Source organism: Camarhynchus parvulus, chromosome 4 (genome assembly GCF_901933205.1).
Source record: "Camarhynchus parvulus chromosome 4, STF_HiC, whole genome shotgun sequence".
In the NCBI taxonomy this organism is placed as follows: domain Eukaryota; kingdom Metazoa; phylum Chordata; class Aves; order Passeriformes; family Thraupidae; genus Camarhynchus; species Camarhynchus parvulus.
Genome location: NC_044574.1, coordinates 25,819,452 through 25,835,799, shown reverse-complemented (window position 1 = coordinate 25,835,799; position 16,348 = coordinate 25,819,452). Strand labels below are relative to the sequence as shown.

Sequence of the window (16,348 nt, the reverse complement as noted above, 5' to 3'; positions counted from 1 at the left end):
GGTAAAGAAATAATTTTAAAAATGAAATATTGCTATACCTTTCTAGAATCCTGCCAAAAATTTAAAAGTCTTAATTTTATACCTTTTCCATTTACTTCTTTCAGTGAAAGATTCAACACCTGGAGACATTGTAACAAGACAAGTAAGCCAGTAGCCAAATGTATTTGAAATTATGCCAGCTGGGGTCAATAGAATATTTCTTAGGAAATATTCTGACAATCTTTTATTCTCTCCCCTCTTTCCATATGAAAATCTGACTAGAGATTTGTGAAAAGTATTCTTTTCTTCACAAAAATTTCTTCAGAAACACTTATTCAGGTATGGAAATATATCTTGCAGAATAGTTCAGGACTAATAAAATAGAAATTGAGGGTTTTTTTAAATTGGACTCCAAAGGTGTATTGCACAGATGGTTTCTGACAGAAGAAAATAACAGGAAATGGGTTAGACATTATTTGAACTAAATCCTTCACGATAAAATCTGTGCAATTTTTCTTTCTGTCCCTTGGCCAGGAGATATTAAAATTGATAAATGCAGCATTAAAGATATATGAGTAATTTAACTGTAGAACTGTTAGGCCTTTAAAAACCTGCTCAATTTTAGCTCTCATTTTACTGAAAAATAGCTAGCCTTAAGGTATTTGGTCTTTTGTTTGTAAAAAGGCTTATCAACAAACCCGAGAACAAGTTTGAAACACCTCATATCTGCCAATAAACCTCAAAGTATTAAGTTTTCCACACCAGATTTATTTTCCAGGTTTTCGATTTACACAAATACAATAGGAACAGGACTGGAAGTAGATTTATGCTTCCAATATAGCCATTTGATCACACTGTCTCACATAGTTTACAAATCCATCTATCTAATGACTATGAAAAATGCTGCATTTGCAGTCGCTTGTGATCATGCTCTCTGAGGTTGCTAGACAGGCTCTGCTGAAAGAGACATCAGCAGCGTGCATCAGATAGTTAAACTTCCCAGGCCTTAGAAGTTCCAAGTGTTTAAACTTGCCCAGGTTTCTGGGAGATGGGAGATGTCAGACTACCCGTTGTACAGAACTTATCTTCTCAGACTATAAAATCCTCTGAGGTATAGGACTGATGGTAATGTAAGAGGGCATACATGTTTCTTCTTGGATGACTGGTGTCTGGTTGAACAAGCCTATTGTTATGCATGTGGCTTGGAAAAATTTGTCTTTGGCATTTGCTTGTGAATATGAAGAACTGGACACTTTACATATGTAAAACATTTAGTTTTGCAATAAGTAAGTATGAGTAATTTGTATATGTTTTGGTTTAATTTTAACTATTTTTTTCAAAGAGAAGCTAGGTGTAATGAGTGTATATTCTTACTGACCTGACACTAGAAAGGACCTGTGTGTGTTTTTTCCATTTGTGTGCTTGTGTTTTATTCACTAATTTGGGTTTTATTTTGTGTTTGTGCTTTCTGTTGTTACTGTATCTGGGAGTTTGCTGTTTGCTTTTCTAGTGAAATTTCAAAAATTGGAGCCAGTGTTTCTGTCAGTGGGACATGTAGCTGGTATTGGGGCTGGAGATTGACTGCTGTGTTACCCTGACCCGGGGGCAGGTACCTTAGCTGAGGCGAAGCCAGCCACTCTGGTTGCAGACAGAGCTGCACCCAGGCTGGGGGAGCTGAGCTCATGTTGCTGCCTGATGATTTACCCAGAGACTGAGGAACAGTTCACTGTCACCTCAGACTCCTGTGTAGGTCCCTCCCATATACATTTACATGTACTATAGGTTTTAAGCGCTGAATGATTTTCAAGTTGCTTTGTCCACACGTTGACTCCTGCTTTAGGCTCTGAATAAATCCAGGACTTCTGATTTTTCTAGATTCTGCCCTGGAAGATTGTATCTAATTAGATTTGTAATCTAAAATGACATGAATTATATTTGAAGTACCCACCTCCTGTCTGCCCAGCTAGATTTCCTTATTAATAGTTTTATAAATTAAATCACTTTGTTTGATGCATATTTTGCCTCTTAAAATGAGGTCATTTTGTCCTGGCAGATATAACACCGTGTATATTGATAATATAGAAGTGCCAAATACAGGAGTATACTGCTGTATTTTATGTAGTAACTAATTTTATATTTTACATTTTATCATACTCTAGGGCTTGGCTATTATCTAGATTGTGAATTCTCTTGCAGCTACTTTTAAGCCAGTCCAATGATATTTGAGAAGAAAGGCTAATCCTCTTTTTAGGTGGAGATATTTACAGAAGAGTGAAGGCTAAAGAGAAAATATATTGCCTGAAAATATTTTAATGCATTATTATTTGCATCTTTGTTCTGTCCTCAAAAAATGGATTTTAATTTATCATAAAATTACTTATAAACACCGCATTTGATATCTGCAGTGAATAAAATCAGTGCAGGTTTGCTTTTCACACTAATACCCTTAAGCATTTCATATGGCACCAGCCAACCTTCTGCATGCTGCAGCTCAGAGCAGACATGGCCTTACTGCTCTGGGCTTTGAGCAAGGGCATGTCTCTGAGAACAGCAGCCCCCACAACCTGGAATCACTTACTCATTTTCCTTTTTCACTTTTATGTCCCTAGCAAACAGCCTGTACCAGCATTTGTTCAGGATTTCAGCAGCTTTCCAGGTTGTGTTTATTAGGAAAGTGCTTGTCTCTTTGAGAGAACACCTAAATTAAGACTCTTCCTTCTTTTGTATTAAAGTGCATTTATCAGTTTGGAGCATGTCTGGTGAAATGTTTGCTGTCTCCCCTAGGACCTTAATTTACCTGCCTGATGCATTTCTTGCACAGAAATGGCACAGATTTCCTCATCCTATGCCCCTCTGATTTTTGGTTGAATAACTGTTTCACTGATGTCATGAATAAACATCAATATAAAAGGAATGAGAGTAAGGTTAGTTTTAAGAAGCTAAAACTTGTATTTTATCCTTCATTATTAGCTGTTCTCAGCATGTTCAAAATTAATAGTAAGTAAGTTGGACATCTGCAGCAAAGTATAGATTTAATTACTGTTCCTTTTAAATTTTTATCATTAGAGGGAATTTATTTTTAATAAATGGCATTTTAATGAAGTTCAGGACCTGAAAAACAGACATAATGTGATATGTACCAAATTTATGGTGATATGAAATATACTAAAATATGTTAACATATTAGGACTCAGCATAGATCTATTTTCTGTACCTGTATATAGCCTTATATAAAAACACACACTAAATAATCTGTACTGCTAAAATATATTCCAGCTATGTAACTTAAATTGCAGTGGTTTTTAAAATGTTTTTGCCTTTTTCTTTCAAAAATACAAGTGTTGTAACTGTATATGTCCATTTGGTGTTCCTTGCAAAGTATAAGTGGCAAGAAATGTGTTAAAAATCTAGAATTTCAGGGGAAAAGCAAATATTATGATATTATGCAAACTTAAGCACTAACTTCCAGAGTATGCAGGTTAAGTACGTGCAGCTTCAGTGGAGTGTATCTAACTGGCTACACTGAAACAACAGGAGTTACATGGCCCAGCTGCGAAAAGCTTGTGAGGATTTTCTTTCTGGTTACTCAGCTGTAGGATATCTCTGCATGTGAGCTTTTACAGTGTGTAGAGGAGAAAGCTGAGCTAGTAAATACACAAAAATTCCTTTCCCATTTAATGCCTACCCCCTAAAAGCAACTAAAGAAGGAAATACTTCTAAAAACTTGCCTATACTATAATAGGATGAAGTGATTCTTAGAGTGTGTATATAATTTTATTTGAAATACCTCTTGATCAAAAGTACTTCAGTGCTACTCTCTGTCACTAAATTCTTTTTTCACTTGAGTTTTGTCTCCCAATATGTTTAAGCCAACTACAATAGTGTTACTTATACGCACTAGAGATAAGCTTTGGTGAGACTGAAGCTCTTTTAAAAGACATAGTAAAAAAAATTAAAAAGCATTTAATTTAGAAGTCCAATTTTTATGCAGATGAGGTTGACAGTGAAAGAGTAACAATTTCAAAATATTGGAAGATATTTGCACTTCGGATATGGGAGACAAAGAGGACTTACTCAGATTTAGTAGGCAGAACAGAGCCTGTAAAATAGAGGATAAGAAAATCATCCAATATCTATTTATACCAAGATGGTAAGAGATGGTATGATGCCTAGAAAACATGTAACCCATACACTGCAGTGCCTTTCAGCTTTAAAATTAAACTTTTGTTAAATATTGGCTAATCATTTTTATTTGTTCTTTTGATAGTGTTAATGAGATTAAATAGTTATTAAAAATACTAATATACTTAAATAGTTGCCATATCATTTCAGTAATCTGAATTTGATCTAGACCCTGCTTCAATTAAGCTGTCTTTGAAAAAAGCTTAGTGGGCTTTGCACTACAAAATGCTTATTTAGTTCTTCAAAGTCCTGTGCTTGATAGCTGCAATCAATTACAGCATCTAAAGCTTGCGTTGAAATTCAGGCCTGTGAAGCCAGTTGTGACTCCACCATGTGGAGTTTATGTACTTCAACTACTGACTACAGGAGCCAATGCTCAGATATTTAAAGCTGAGTCCATGTTTAGTACTTGTGTGTTTCTGCTGGTTTTTTTTAATAAACTCTCTACAGAGATCAGTTCACCCTGAAGTATGTCCTCCTCTTCCCTATGTATTAAATGGAAGAAATGATGAATAATTGCTTGATTTATTTTTGCAAAGTTCGTGTATATTTTTAGGGTCTAAAAATATAAAGGGAGTCCCAAATTGGTTCTCATGAGTCTTAAAATGCTCACTGCTAAATCTTTTGCCACTGATGCGCAGAAGAAATATTTTTTGTAGGATTTTCAAAATTATCACCTAATAAAATACTTTATAATTTGCTCTATTTTTTTTCTGTAGTGAAATAAAGTGTAGCTTTTTATTTCACTATATAGATGACATGGATTTTTCTCATTTAGAACAACTGCAGTCTGTTTTTTTGGCTGGACCTGTTTAGTAAGACAAGTAGGACAATCTACTGAGTACTAGTGTATATTGGCTACTTGTTGCCATGATGGATTGTCCTCAGAAGAACTCAAAAACTGACTCTTTAAGGAAATCCATGAAGGTGTTTAGAGGAAAGCCAAAACTCCATAATCCCAAAACATGGCAATGCAAAAGCAATCCAAAAACTATTAAAATTTCACTACAATAAAAGATGTAAACAACTGTATAGCAAATTTCTTTAATAACCCTCTCAGCTATATTGCCAAAATTGAGGCAGTAACAAGCAAAAGTCTACACTTAAATTTATTTTCAGGATCATACTAAAAATGAAACATTCTGCATTGAATACAGTTTTTCTTGTGTTCCACCTCTAGGATTTGCTTCCATGGATATTGGATGAATAAATGGTTAGTAAATCAAATGTTAAATGGATCAGTTATTGTTTGTGTATTGGTTGGAGGTAAGTGGATTTGTCTGCCAGTGTTTGTGCCACAGAAAACCTCCTCTGTGTAAGAAGTGGTGAAATAAATCTCTATGTTGAATACAAAGATTATTCTTCCCCTTGTCATCCTCCAATTGCAGCAGTGCCTAGCAAAGTAGCATCCTCTGCTGAAGCGGTATAAAAATGTGTGGTCTCACTGAAACCAAAAGTTTTAGATGCTCCAAACCAGCTCTTCACACCTTGTCATGATATGCTCAGTCCCCCTGCCTTGAAATAAAGAATTGCCCTAATCAAAGGTGGGTTTGTGTCTGAACATCAGAAGAGAGAGAAGTCTGTGCAAAGGTATTGCTGGAGGTATGTTACACTTCCTAACAACTAACTCTGCTCAAGGACATGCTCCTTCCAACACACATGAAATTCTGCTGTTTATTGTGAGGCAATGTCATGATACAAGAAGAGAAGTCTCCAAAGCAACATGGTGCCATTTTTCTGCTAGTGAAAATCTGAGAAGAATTAAGAGGTGGCAGAAAATACTAGGAAAGGATGATTTAAATCAGAGCTTCCATCCCTGACATCCTGACATAAGAATCTGAACACGGAATTCAGTACAATAAATTATTAATGGTTCCTTAAATATCTCAAAGACACGTTACATGTCTAGCATATTACTTGGGAAAGCCAGAGAAAGGAGAAGCAAAAGAAGCAACAGAATGTATTGGTTTAAGATTCTGAAGCTTTGGGAGAGATTTCCAGAGAATCTTACCTTAACAGGGAATAAAAGTAATGAGAGACACTACTAGTGCCAGAACTGTTAGAGCTAATGGCATCCGATCACTTGTTTAAAATGAGTAAGGGGGGAAAAAAAAATACTCCAGTATTTTAGCAGCTGTGCTTGGCACCAGGCTGGCACTGTCCCATACACCAGCCTCACAGTGCTGCAGGTTTGCACACTGACCCAAAGGGATTTTTTCCTTTCTCTTAGGAAGCAGGTGGCTATACTACAGAAAATTACAATAGTTGCTGGCAGGAGTACTTGACAGAGACTGAAGAAACATAATAATTAACACTAACACTCAACTTCCCTGGGATATTTGAAACGAAATTCAGTGGAAATATTACCATGGAGTCAAATGTCTTTCTGTGTGTAGTTCTTGGGTGAAAGGATGAAAGAGTTATTTGGTTTGTAATATTACACATTTTTTCTACTGTGAACAATTAACAGACCTGCCTATTGAAGCAGGAGACATAACAACAATGCCCAGTTTTAGAGGTCAGAAGGCTTAGGAGTATTCTCTGTCTGCACAAGTTTATAGCATGCATTGTTCTTTAAACTGTGGGGACATAGCAGCTGAAAGTTACTGGACAAAATAGCTAAAGGGATTATTGAGTTTATCATAGAAACAATACAATAATGGAGACATAGTGAAGTGATAATGCTTTGTTACATGATCTAAAACCACTCCGGTGTATTATGTGCATGTTTTCCTTGTTTATTCATCTGTAAAGCCAAATGCTTAACCTTGGTTTATTTCTCCTCAGCTCTGTTGAGGCTGAACATTGCATCAATGACAAACTGCTGTATACATGGGTGCAAGCGAACAGGTTATTTAGAGCTGTTATGATTGTTCCAATTTCTGTTTAAAGAAGCCAGTAAAATTTCACAGCTGAGCCTGAACAGAAATATTAACTCTGCACTGAAAACAGAAAAGCTGTTTGGGGAACAAGAGGCATGAGGGAAAGGAAGCATTTAAATCATCCCTGAGATATGGTTAAAGACCCTGACTAATTTGTGAAGAACTCAGACTCTGGTTGCAGCATAATTGGTGTTGTTTTTCTTGTTCGAGACATGCTAGGCCAATGCTCTGTCTTCAGCCAAGAAAATGAAACTCACAGGTCACAACCCATGTGAGAGGTTTGGTGATACTGTCTTCATGCTCTCTACTGCACAGATGCTAAATCAAGGTAATATGCTGCAGAGCTTCTTTTCTGCTTGTGAGACTAGACTGGAACTGTGCTCAAATTTCTGAATGCTGGATTTTACCTAGAAGTATTTTCTGCAGTGTTTTCTTATGTTTTGTTTCTTACCAGGCATATATGTCACCTGGAATATGAAAAAATTGATGCTTACATGAATTAAAGGTAACCTATAGGCTGACAGAAGCATATTTATTACCATGAGGAAAGTGACCACAGATGCAAGTTTAGTGGAATAACTGCCATCTGTTGCAGGAAGAAAATGTTAATGTATCTTAACTTCATTTTTTCTTCTGCTCATTTGTTATTTTTGTCTTTGGTTAGAGCTTTCTTGTGGGATGAGGACACTACATGTGTTTTTACTTGCAACTACAGGCCAAAGTCTGTTCACCAGATGTGTCTAAACAGCTGCCTTTTCTTGGGGAAAACATGGTGCATCAGTTTGAGCTGTGAAAAAGACCTGACAGCTGAGCACCTCTTCCTGCATGCAGCTGGTGATGGCAATGCTGTCAGTGGTCATGGGTCCATCTGGCAATACTTGGCCTTGGTGCACCCTGAAACCCTATACTCAGGCATACAGATACTATTTAAATAATTTATGCAAATCTACAAATATCTCCTTTGCAATCTCTACGAAATATCACATTTCTTCAAATGACTCCAAATTTTAAATTCCCATTGTCCTAAAGAGAAATTTTAGAAGGAAGGAAGTGTTTTTGTGAGCTGTGATTGATTACCAGGTGAGAGCCATAATGAAGAACTCTTTAATAGTTTTAACACACAGAAGAGCTGGAAGAAAGAGGCATTAGGTTTCATTAGCTACAGCTGTAGCTGTTAAAGGTAGTGTTGCTGCTCTGCGGAAAATCCTTGTGTGTGTTGTGGCTGACTAAATGGAATATGTACTGAACTCATACATGAGAAACCAGGAAGAAAGCACAGGGAAGTGCCATTGATTCTATCTGCACTTCTGCCAGCACAGACAGATTAAAATGCCCAACATACCGTAGGCCATAAAGGACTGTCCCATCTGGATGGAGTCGGATCATTCGGTTTTTCACTGTAACCCCATGGACAAATGATTTCTTGTCATTCTGGAAATACGTGTCCGGCACCCAGAGCTGGTCGGCCACTCTGTTGTCCAGAGTTAAGTTCAAAGGTATTCCAGAATAAGAGAGCCTTTTATCCCTCCAGGACTGCTGAAAGTACATGGTCAAGGTGTAGTCCTAGGGAAGAAACAAGAAAGGCTTTTTGTATTTTCATACTGATTGACTGACCAGTAGTTTATTTTTGGATGAATCTCAGTAACTCAGTATCAGTAGCAATAGGAAATTCAAGGATCATCAAGGCATTGTAACCATTAGGCAGGATCATGAATCTTGGCTTGTTCATATTAATGTCAAACTTGACACTTCCCAGTGGCAGTGACTACACCAGGCTTTCATGATCTCTGGACTCAGAGGGAATAATAGATGGCACATTTGGGTCTCCAGTCTGTGGATCAAACTTGGTTTCTAATTTTTCTTTTTTTAAATGTGAAAAGAGCAGTGTTTAGCTGAGCTCAGCCAAATAGCATTGCATAGCACTTAGGATATTTTTCTGATATTCCCTCCTTCTGATATTCCTTCCCTTCACCCTGAAAGATTGCCTCCACAATCCAGAAGGCCTAGCCCTCCTCAGAAAGAGCAAATACAAGCTCAGAACATAATGGATAGCTTCCCATTCCGCCTCTGCTGGAGTTGCCAGATGTAATGACTCCAGATAGCCAGGCATATCTCATCTCAGCCTGGGAAATGTAGTGCTTTCTGTCCTTGCCAATTGGATTTTACTGTACAGAAAATCAACAACTTGGCTATCATGTTATAATTCCAGTGAAACACCATTTATGCAGCCTTTCAGCTTTCATTTTGTCTGAAAAGAAACTTTCTAAAGGCTTATAGTCTGATTTACTCTCTTGTATACATCTTTCTGGGACACTGATGATTTTAAATGTAGTCAATTTTTTCAAGTGGAAAAAACCATGTACTTTGTAGCTCATGGAGTTCTTAAAAGATAAGTAGAACAGCAGTATGTGGACTACTAGTTTTCTCTTCCTCATCTCCTCCCCCAGCCCTGTTTTGAAGTGACAGGTCACTTTGTCACACGTTTTTATGGTAGAAGTGCCTCAAAATCATAGCTATTACTGAAAAAATTGGTCTGGTCAGGAGTAAGATTTTCTTTTAGGTGATAGAAAACCTTACCTCTGTCATTGTCACAAATCCTAGCATGGACTCTAATTCTTGAAGAAACAGCATAAAAGCTGTCTGATACAATCTGCGCTCTTCATCTATAGTGGCTTCTTAAGACTGTATCATTGCCATGAAATCAAAGCAGACTTACTTTTCAAAAAGACCTTCTACCTGAAAAGTCACACCCAACAGAGCTATAATACAGACTTGTCAGTGAAAGTTGTTAATAAAAATACTGCTCTTCCTTGTCATGGGCCAGTAGTTTTTTTGGGCTTTTTCTTTATGGATGAAATATCATGATTAATGATCAGCAGTTATATACAATACGATAATCGCATCCACTGTGAACACAGACCTCAGATTTGCAAGGATTTCATAGATATGCCCCTTTTCAGGCCTGAAAATTGGTTGCTACCCACAACAGGCACAAGAGGCTGTACGCTGAAGGTTTGTTCAGGTTTTTTGGCTGGCCTGGGTCACCAGGAGGAGGTCAGAACATCTTTCCTTTTCAGACCATGCTGGTCAAACCTGGAACTACAGAGTAATGCAGTGAGATATATGCTGCATTTTGCTGAGTAGGTGATTTAATTTAAGTAGGAGTACAGAGGAGCAGGAATACTAAGGAAGCAAGTTTTTGAATGTAAAACTTGAACAGAAGTAGGTTAGAAGCATCACTTAAAGAGAAGTTTACCCTTTGCTCCTCTTACACATATACAAAAACCAGTTGGGAATTGGATGAGAGAAATCAAAAATTAAAAACAAAATAAAAAATCAGCCAAACATGAAAGAACAAAACAAAACCTCCACCAAACACTACAAATACCCCATAAGCCCCCACCACTATTCTGGTGCAATTTTCATACATTTTATCTGTTTCCTAACCTGTCCTATTTCAAATCTCTTTAGGTAGAAAAGCTTTCATAGATGACTGATAAAATTCAAACCCTCAGTGCTGCACCTGCGATCCTCTACATCTTCTGCCTGATCCAGCAGAGCCTATGTAGCCTGCAGAACAGATGGAACAGAAATTCTGATTATACATAATTATCTTTTCTCCTTTTTGCCTTTCTTTATATTTTCCCTAGGCCTTAAGGCCGCTTTTGTGGAATTGTTATGCTGTTCTATAGAAAACCAAACAATTGAGAATGGTATCTATGTAATGGTTCTCAAAGATCAATCAAGAGAAGAATAGCCACAGTAAGCTACAAGAGATCTTAAAGGATGTGATCAAGTGAAAGATAATTTCTGTCTCTTGGCTATGACTACTAGAAGAAGTTGAGTTGCTATTTTTAGCATCCTAGTCTGTTAAAAAAAAAGTTTCATCCAGCATTTGTGCTTTACACAAAATGCTGCTGTTGGCAACACCACAGTAGAGAGAGTTATCCTCTGGTCTGCAATCATGCTGTACCATGGAGAAGTATGTTGCAAGCCTGCAAGTGTTAATGAGGAAAAAAAATCTGAGCTTCATCCTAAAGTAATCTCAGGGTTTCCTAACTGAGCAAATTATCTATTTTTTTCCATTCCTCAGTATGTGGGGGTATTAGTCATTTGGTATTTAAATAAGAAAAATAGTCTGATGTTAGATTGTGAGAGTCCCTGTTGCAGTAAGTTAATATTTTAAAAAGCATAGTCAAAGACTGTTTTAATGAAAAGCAAATTACAGCTGCACTATAACAACCCCGATTTTGTAGTTATAAAATTTCTAATTGTTTTTTAATGGAATACAGCCTTCTTATCTCTCATCAGCGAAGTATTAAATGTTGGCAAACCACATGGCTAACCACATCTTGGAGGTTCTTGTATTATTTTTTACATAGTACAGTGATGTGAGTGAAGTGAGGATTTAATGACTACTTGTCTTCTACTCTGTAAAATTTGCTGTGGATTTTGTGCTTTCAAGCTCTAGACTATATGAATAATTTCTGAATCTGTCACATCTGTAGTGGTAATTGGCTGCAGAATTTTTTAGCTTCTTATGAAAGCTTCCCAAGATCTCAAGCATAAGTCTAGATATGAAAATAAATCACACTGTATTTTACTTTCATATTTAAAAAATTCTATTCATGAGTTTAAGAAGCAGGGCCCAATGTAAAATTAAAAAAGAGAATCTGTTTCTGCAGCTAATTGTTCTTTAAAATTATTTGTTTTTAAAAGCAATTCATGTTTTATAGAAACACACTGAACAGGTTTTTTTTCTGAACTGTACTTTTCGTAATTAAAAAAAATCTGTAATTCTGATGAAAAATCATATTTCAGTAGATTTAATACTGCTGTTCATGCATCTGATCTAGTTTCCATTTTTTCAATGAAAAATTTGGATTTACTAGTACGAGATCTTTTTCTCTTTTTTAGTAATTGTGCAAATTTTATATTTCTTTGTATTTGTAAATGTGTGTATGTAGATGTGTACTATAACTTATAAGTAAATCTGTATCAGTGCTTTAATAAAGTGCATTAGGTTGCTAGGACAAATACTTACATTCTAGTCCTAGTTAAGAGAAGTTCTGTGAAAATGTAAGAGAAACTAGTCTATTTTACTCAAAATTGAAAGCTATTTCATAGTCTGAATTTAAGAGGCCTCATAGACAAATACTGGCACCAAGCCTCACAATATAAATTTCTCAGTGAAGAAAATGAATGGACCATTGAAGCATATTGTACTTGAGGTCAGATGATCAATTTGGAGTGCCAGTAAGGAATGGACTGAAGAGTTACCAAACAATAATTCCTTTTTTAATTCTATTTTCCCCCTATTCTTTTATTTTTTGGTGGAATAAAAATAGATAATGTAAGGGCAAGAACAGATTTTTTCCTTTCCTGTTAAACCTCTGTAGATCTCTGAAACCAGAAGAGATACATTAAAATAACTGAAGAATTTGGACTTGTTGGTAATTTCTACTCTGTGATTTACCAGCTCAGTACAGCAGAATATAATGTGGAATACATTGCTATATTGTAATCTAACTTTCTGAGAGACACAGAACTAGAACTTCAGCATGTTTATCAGCTGAAGTATGGATTCTGGCAGAATAAAAGGAGAAAATAGGGAATCTTTTAATGTGCAATGTTCAGCTTGGTGGTCTAAAAGACCTTTTGTTTTTCCCTTCTCCAAGGTGGCCTTAATCTAAGGTCTGCTATCATTTAATGAACTGAACAGCAGGTTAGCACATTGTGATATATTTAAGTAATAACTGGATATCAAAGCACACTCTGAAAGTCTTAACAGCTAAAAATAAATAATGTGGATGCAGTTATTAGCAAAAATTAGCAAATCAAATAGTATTTTATGAATATTTAGCTGTTCTAGGTCAATATCAGACATTAGCTCTCTACATGAGTTTGCACATGAAAGCACTATGCAGCAAAATGAATACATGAAGTGCACCAATGTCATACTTCTATTAGACAGCAGTGTATATTGGCGGTTGTGGGATGAACACTGTACACCCAAACAATCTTAAATTTAAATTTTATCCTTGGGAACCACCCACTAATACAATATCTGGCAGCCTTACAGAAAATGAGATGCAATGACATTCAGATATATTATAACAATCAATACAAATGTAAATGGAATTGCAATTTAAAATTAAATATGGAGTGATAATCAGAATATTAATACTGACAGCAATAGTGCCATAAATGCAGAAAAGCAATATATGTAAATCCTGCTGTGACTCAAACTCTTATTAATTGGGTAAGAGCATTTTCCATGTTTATCTGATACAAGAATAGGAAGGGCAGAGTTTTGAAAGAATGGCGAATATATGAATTTGCAAATTGTAAAAAATTGTACTCATTCCTATGTTGCAAGAATGCTAACATATTAGAAGCAGCTGTCAGTTGTTCAGCAAGTTAATTGTCCTACCTTGGAACTCCAAGGGAAGCTCTATATCCTCACCAGCAAAAGAGCTATTTTATGGTAAGAGGACACAAATGGTGATGTGGGATTTTGGGTTTATGTTTGGAATTTGTGTGTGTTTTGTGTTGGGGGTTTTTTTGCTTGTTTCTTTGCGGGTTGTTTTTGGTCCTCCCCTACCTCTTGTCTGCCCCTGGCAGACAGATACTGCACAGAAATTAGTGGATAAAATTCAGCTAAAATTAAGGAGGAAGAATATACTGGTTCTACAAATGTTCTTTTCTAAGAATGTCAGAGGAGCTGCATCTCTTTATTAAGTCCCCAGTCCAGCCAAGCAAGGAAGCCAGTGAATTAAGGGTCACAATACTGGACCAATTGTACTTGCCTTTCTAAGGCAAGTTTCTAACTTTCTAGAAAGTTTTCTAACTTTCTAAGTTAGAATTTTCTAAGGACACAGTTCAGAGTTCCTGTGGTTGTTTCCAATGAAGACCGATGCAGCATATGTTACCCAGTTTTAACTCTTCTATCCAAATTAGTGGGAAGATGGGAGAAGGAGCATGTACTCAAATTATTCAGTCTTTCCTGGCCTGGTTCACAGGAGGCCATAGTTCTTGTGAGCTACACTTCTGACAGGGAAAATGGAAGAGAAAGCTAGGACTCCAGGACAATAGGATAAACACCTTCTATTTTCCACACAGGACTGCTTGGTGTGGAATCAGAATTTTGGGATCAGATTTTTCACACAGCAAACTTTAGTTTTGCAGAGATCACGTTTTCCACCAGAAAACTACAGATTGTTTACAGATGTGAGACATTTGTAGGAGAAAAAGTTGTGTGAGGTCTTGTTAGGCCAAGTACCAGGTCCTATACTTTGGTTAAACAGCCCTAGGAAGTGCTACAGGCTGGGGGCAGAGTGGCTGGAAAGTGGCCCTGCAGAAAAGGACCTGGGGGTGCTGGTGACAGGGGCTGAACATGAGCCAGTTGTTCCCAGGTGGCCAAGAAGGCCAGTGGCATCCTGGCCTGTATCAAGAATAGTGTGGCCAGCAGAATCAGGACAGTGACAGCCCTCCTGTACTCTCCTGGTGAGGCTGCACCTCTAATGCTGTGCTCAGTTTTAAGCCCCTCACAGCAAGGAAGACATTGAGGTGCTGGAGCATTTCCAGAGAAGGGCAACAAAACTGTTGAAGGGTCTGGAGTGCAAGTCATATAAGGAGCAGCTGCGGGATACCTGGGGTTGTTTAATCTGGAGAAAGGAGTCTTGGCAGGACCTTATCTCTCTCTCTACAACTACCTGAAAGGAAGTAGTCAGCCTTTTCACCCAGTGAGGAATATGGGAAGAACCATGGAGGTTCAGGTTGGACATCAGGAGGATTCTCTTCACAGAAAGGGTTGTTAAAGATTGGAAAGGACTGTGCAGCAAGGTGGTGGGGTCAGGGTCACCATCCCTGGAGGTGTTCAAGAAGCAACCAGATGTGGCACTTAGTGCCTTGGTTTGGTTGACAAGGTGATGATCAACCAAAGGTTGGACAATGTGATCTCAGAGGTCTTTTCCAACCTAAATGATTCTGTGATTTTTTAATTTTGTTTCATCCAGCCTGGAGATGAAACATCGATACAAAGGAGTAGAACTGGGCATTTGGGAGAAAACTGTACTTCCCATCTTCTTGTGTGGACTGTATGGAGATGGCTCTCTACTGACTGGAGGACTGGCTCATGACTTGGGCATAGATGAGCTCTGAGGGTCTATCACATGGAACGTCATGTGAGGACTAAAGCAAACTGAGCCAAAGATAGTTGGGAGGGTGCAGCACTTTCAAGTTCCCATTAAGGAAAAACATTGTAGAAGAGTGAAGAATTAATTAAACCTCACTTCCCTTGCTACCTAGAAGCAAGGTAATTGGAAAGCTGCCTGCTTTCTATCAACGGTTTGTCGCGGGTTGGCCACAAGGTTTTCAGGGTAAAGGAAGAGATGAGATGGGCTCCATGATCAGAAGGCTTGATTTATTAGGTTATGATATAAACATCTATTTTAACTATACTAAAAAGAAAAAGAAAGGGAGAGTTTCCAGAAGCTGCTAGCTACCTAAGAATAGAAAGTAAAGAATGATCAACAAACCTTGCTCTCTCGGACTGTGTCCGAGAGAGCTCAGTTCCGGATTGGCCATTACCTCCAAACACTCAATCTGGCCAATCCAGAACTGACCTGCTGCATTCCACAGAAGCAGATAACCTATTGTTTATGTCTGGTTGCTGAACTTCTCAGCTTCAGCAGGAAAATCCTAAGAGAGGATTTTTCATAAAAGAAATGTCTGTGACAATGGTTGTTGCTGAAACACTTGATTATTTTTTTCCTTTGCAATTTCCATCTAGCTCAGCAGGGGTGAACTATGAGACCATTACAGAGTGTGCCGTATATCTAAGGAGGATGACACACTGCTAAGAGCTCAGTAGAATTCCTTGTGGTGTCAGTGCACAGTGCGGCAGGTGAAGCTGAACTGATTGCAATCTTAGGAGCAGATGGGAGAGGTCTGTTGACTTTTGTCTTGAACCATATTATATAAGCACTAACAGTACCAGAAATCTTACAGGAACTGGACAGAAAGTTGGAAAACATAAGAAAGTGAGTATCAGCAATGGAAAATGAATTGGAGTCGCAGGATGAACGAGCTCATCGTGTGAAGTAAAAGAAAATCCCCACAAACCTTAATTCTGTGTTGAGCAGGGCCTTATCTTAAGCCAAACTTTAAAGTAAGAAATCAGAAATAAAGACAGCCAACCATAGCTAGACTCTTTGGCTCCAGAGGATGATTAACAATGTAGGAGGGAAGATACATATATCTTAGTATGAGGTTGGGCTAACTTTATAAAAACAGCAACTGAT

At 37.5% G+C, this 16,348-nt stretch overlaps 1 protein-coding gene across 1 annotated transcript in view; it reads right to left on the bottom strand.

The window, feature by feature from the left end:
* Positions 1 to 16,348, bottom strand: part of GABRB1 (gamma-aminobutyric acid type A receptor beta1 subunit) — a 104,477-nt gene that overhangs the window by 34,961 nt on the left and 53,168 nt on the right. The window contains exon 4 of the mRNA XM_030947433.1: positions 8,386 to 8,606. Within this exon, the coding sequence (XP_030803293.1) occupies positions 8,386 to 8,606 (221 nt within the window). The remainder of the gene's footprint in view (positions 1 to 8,385; positions 8,607 to 16,348) is intronic.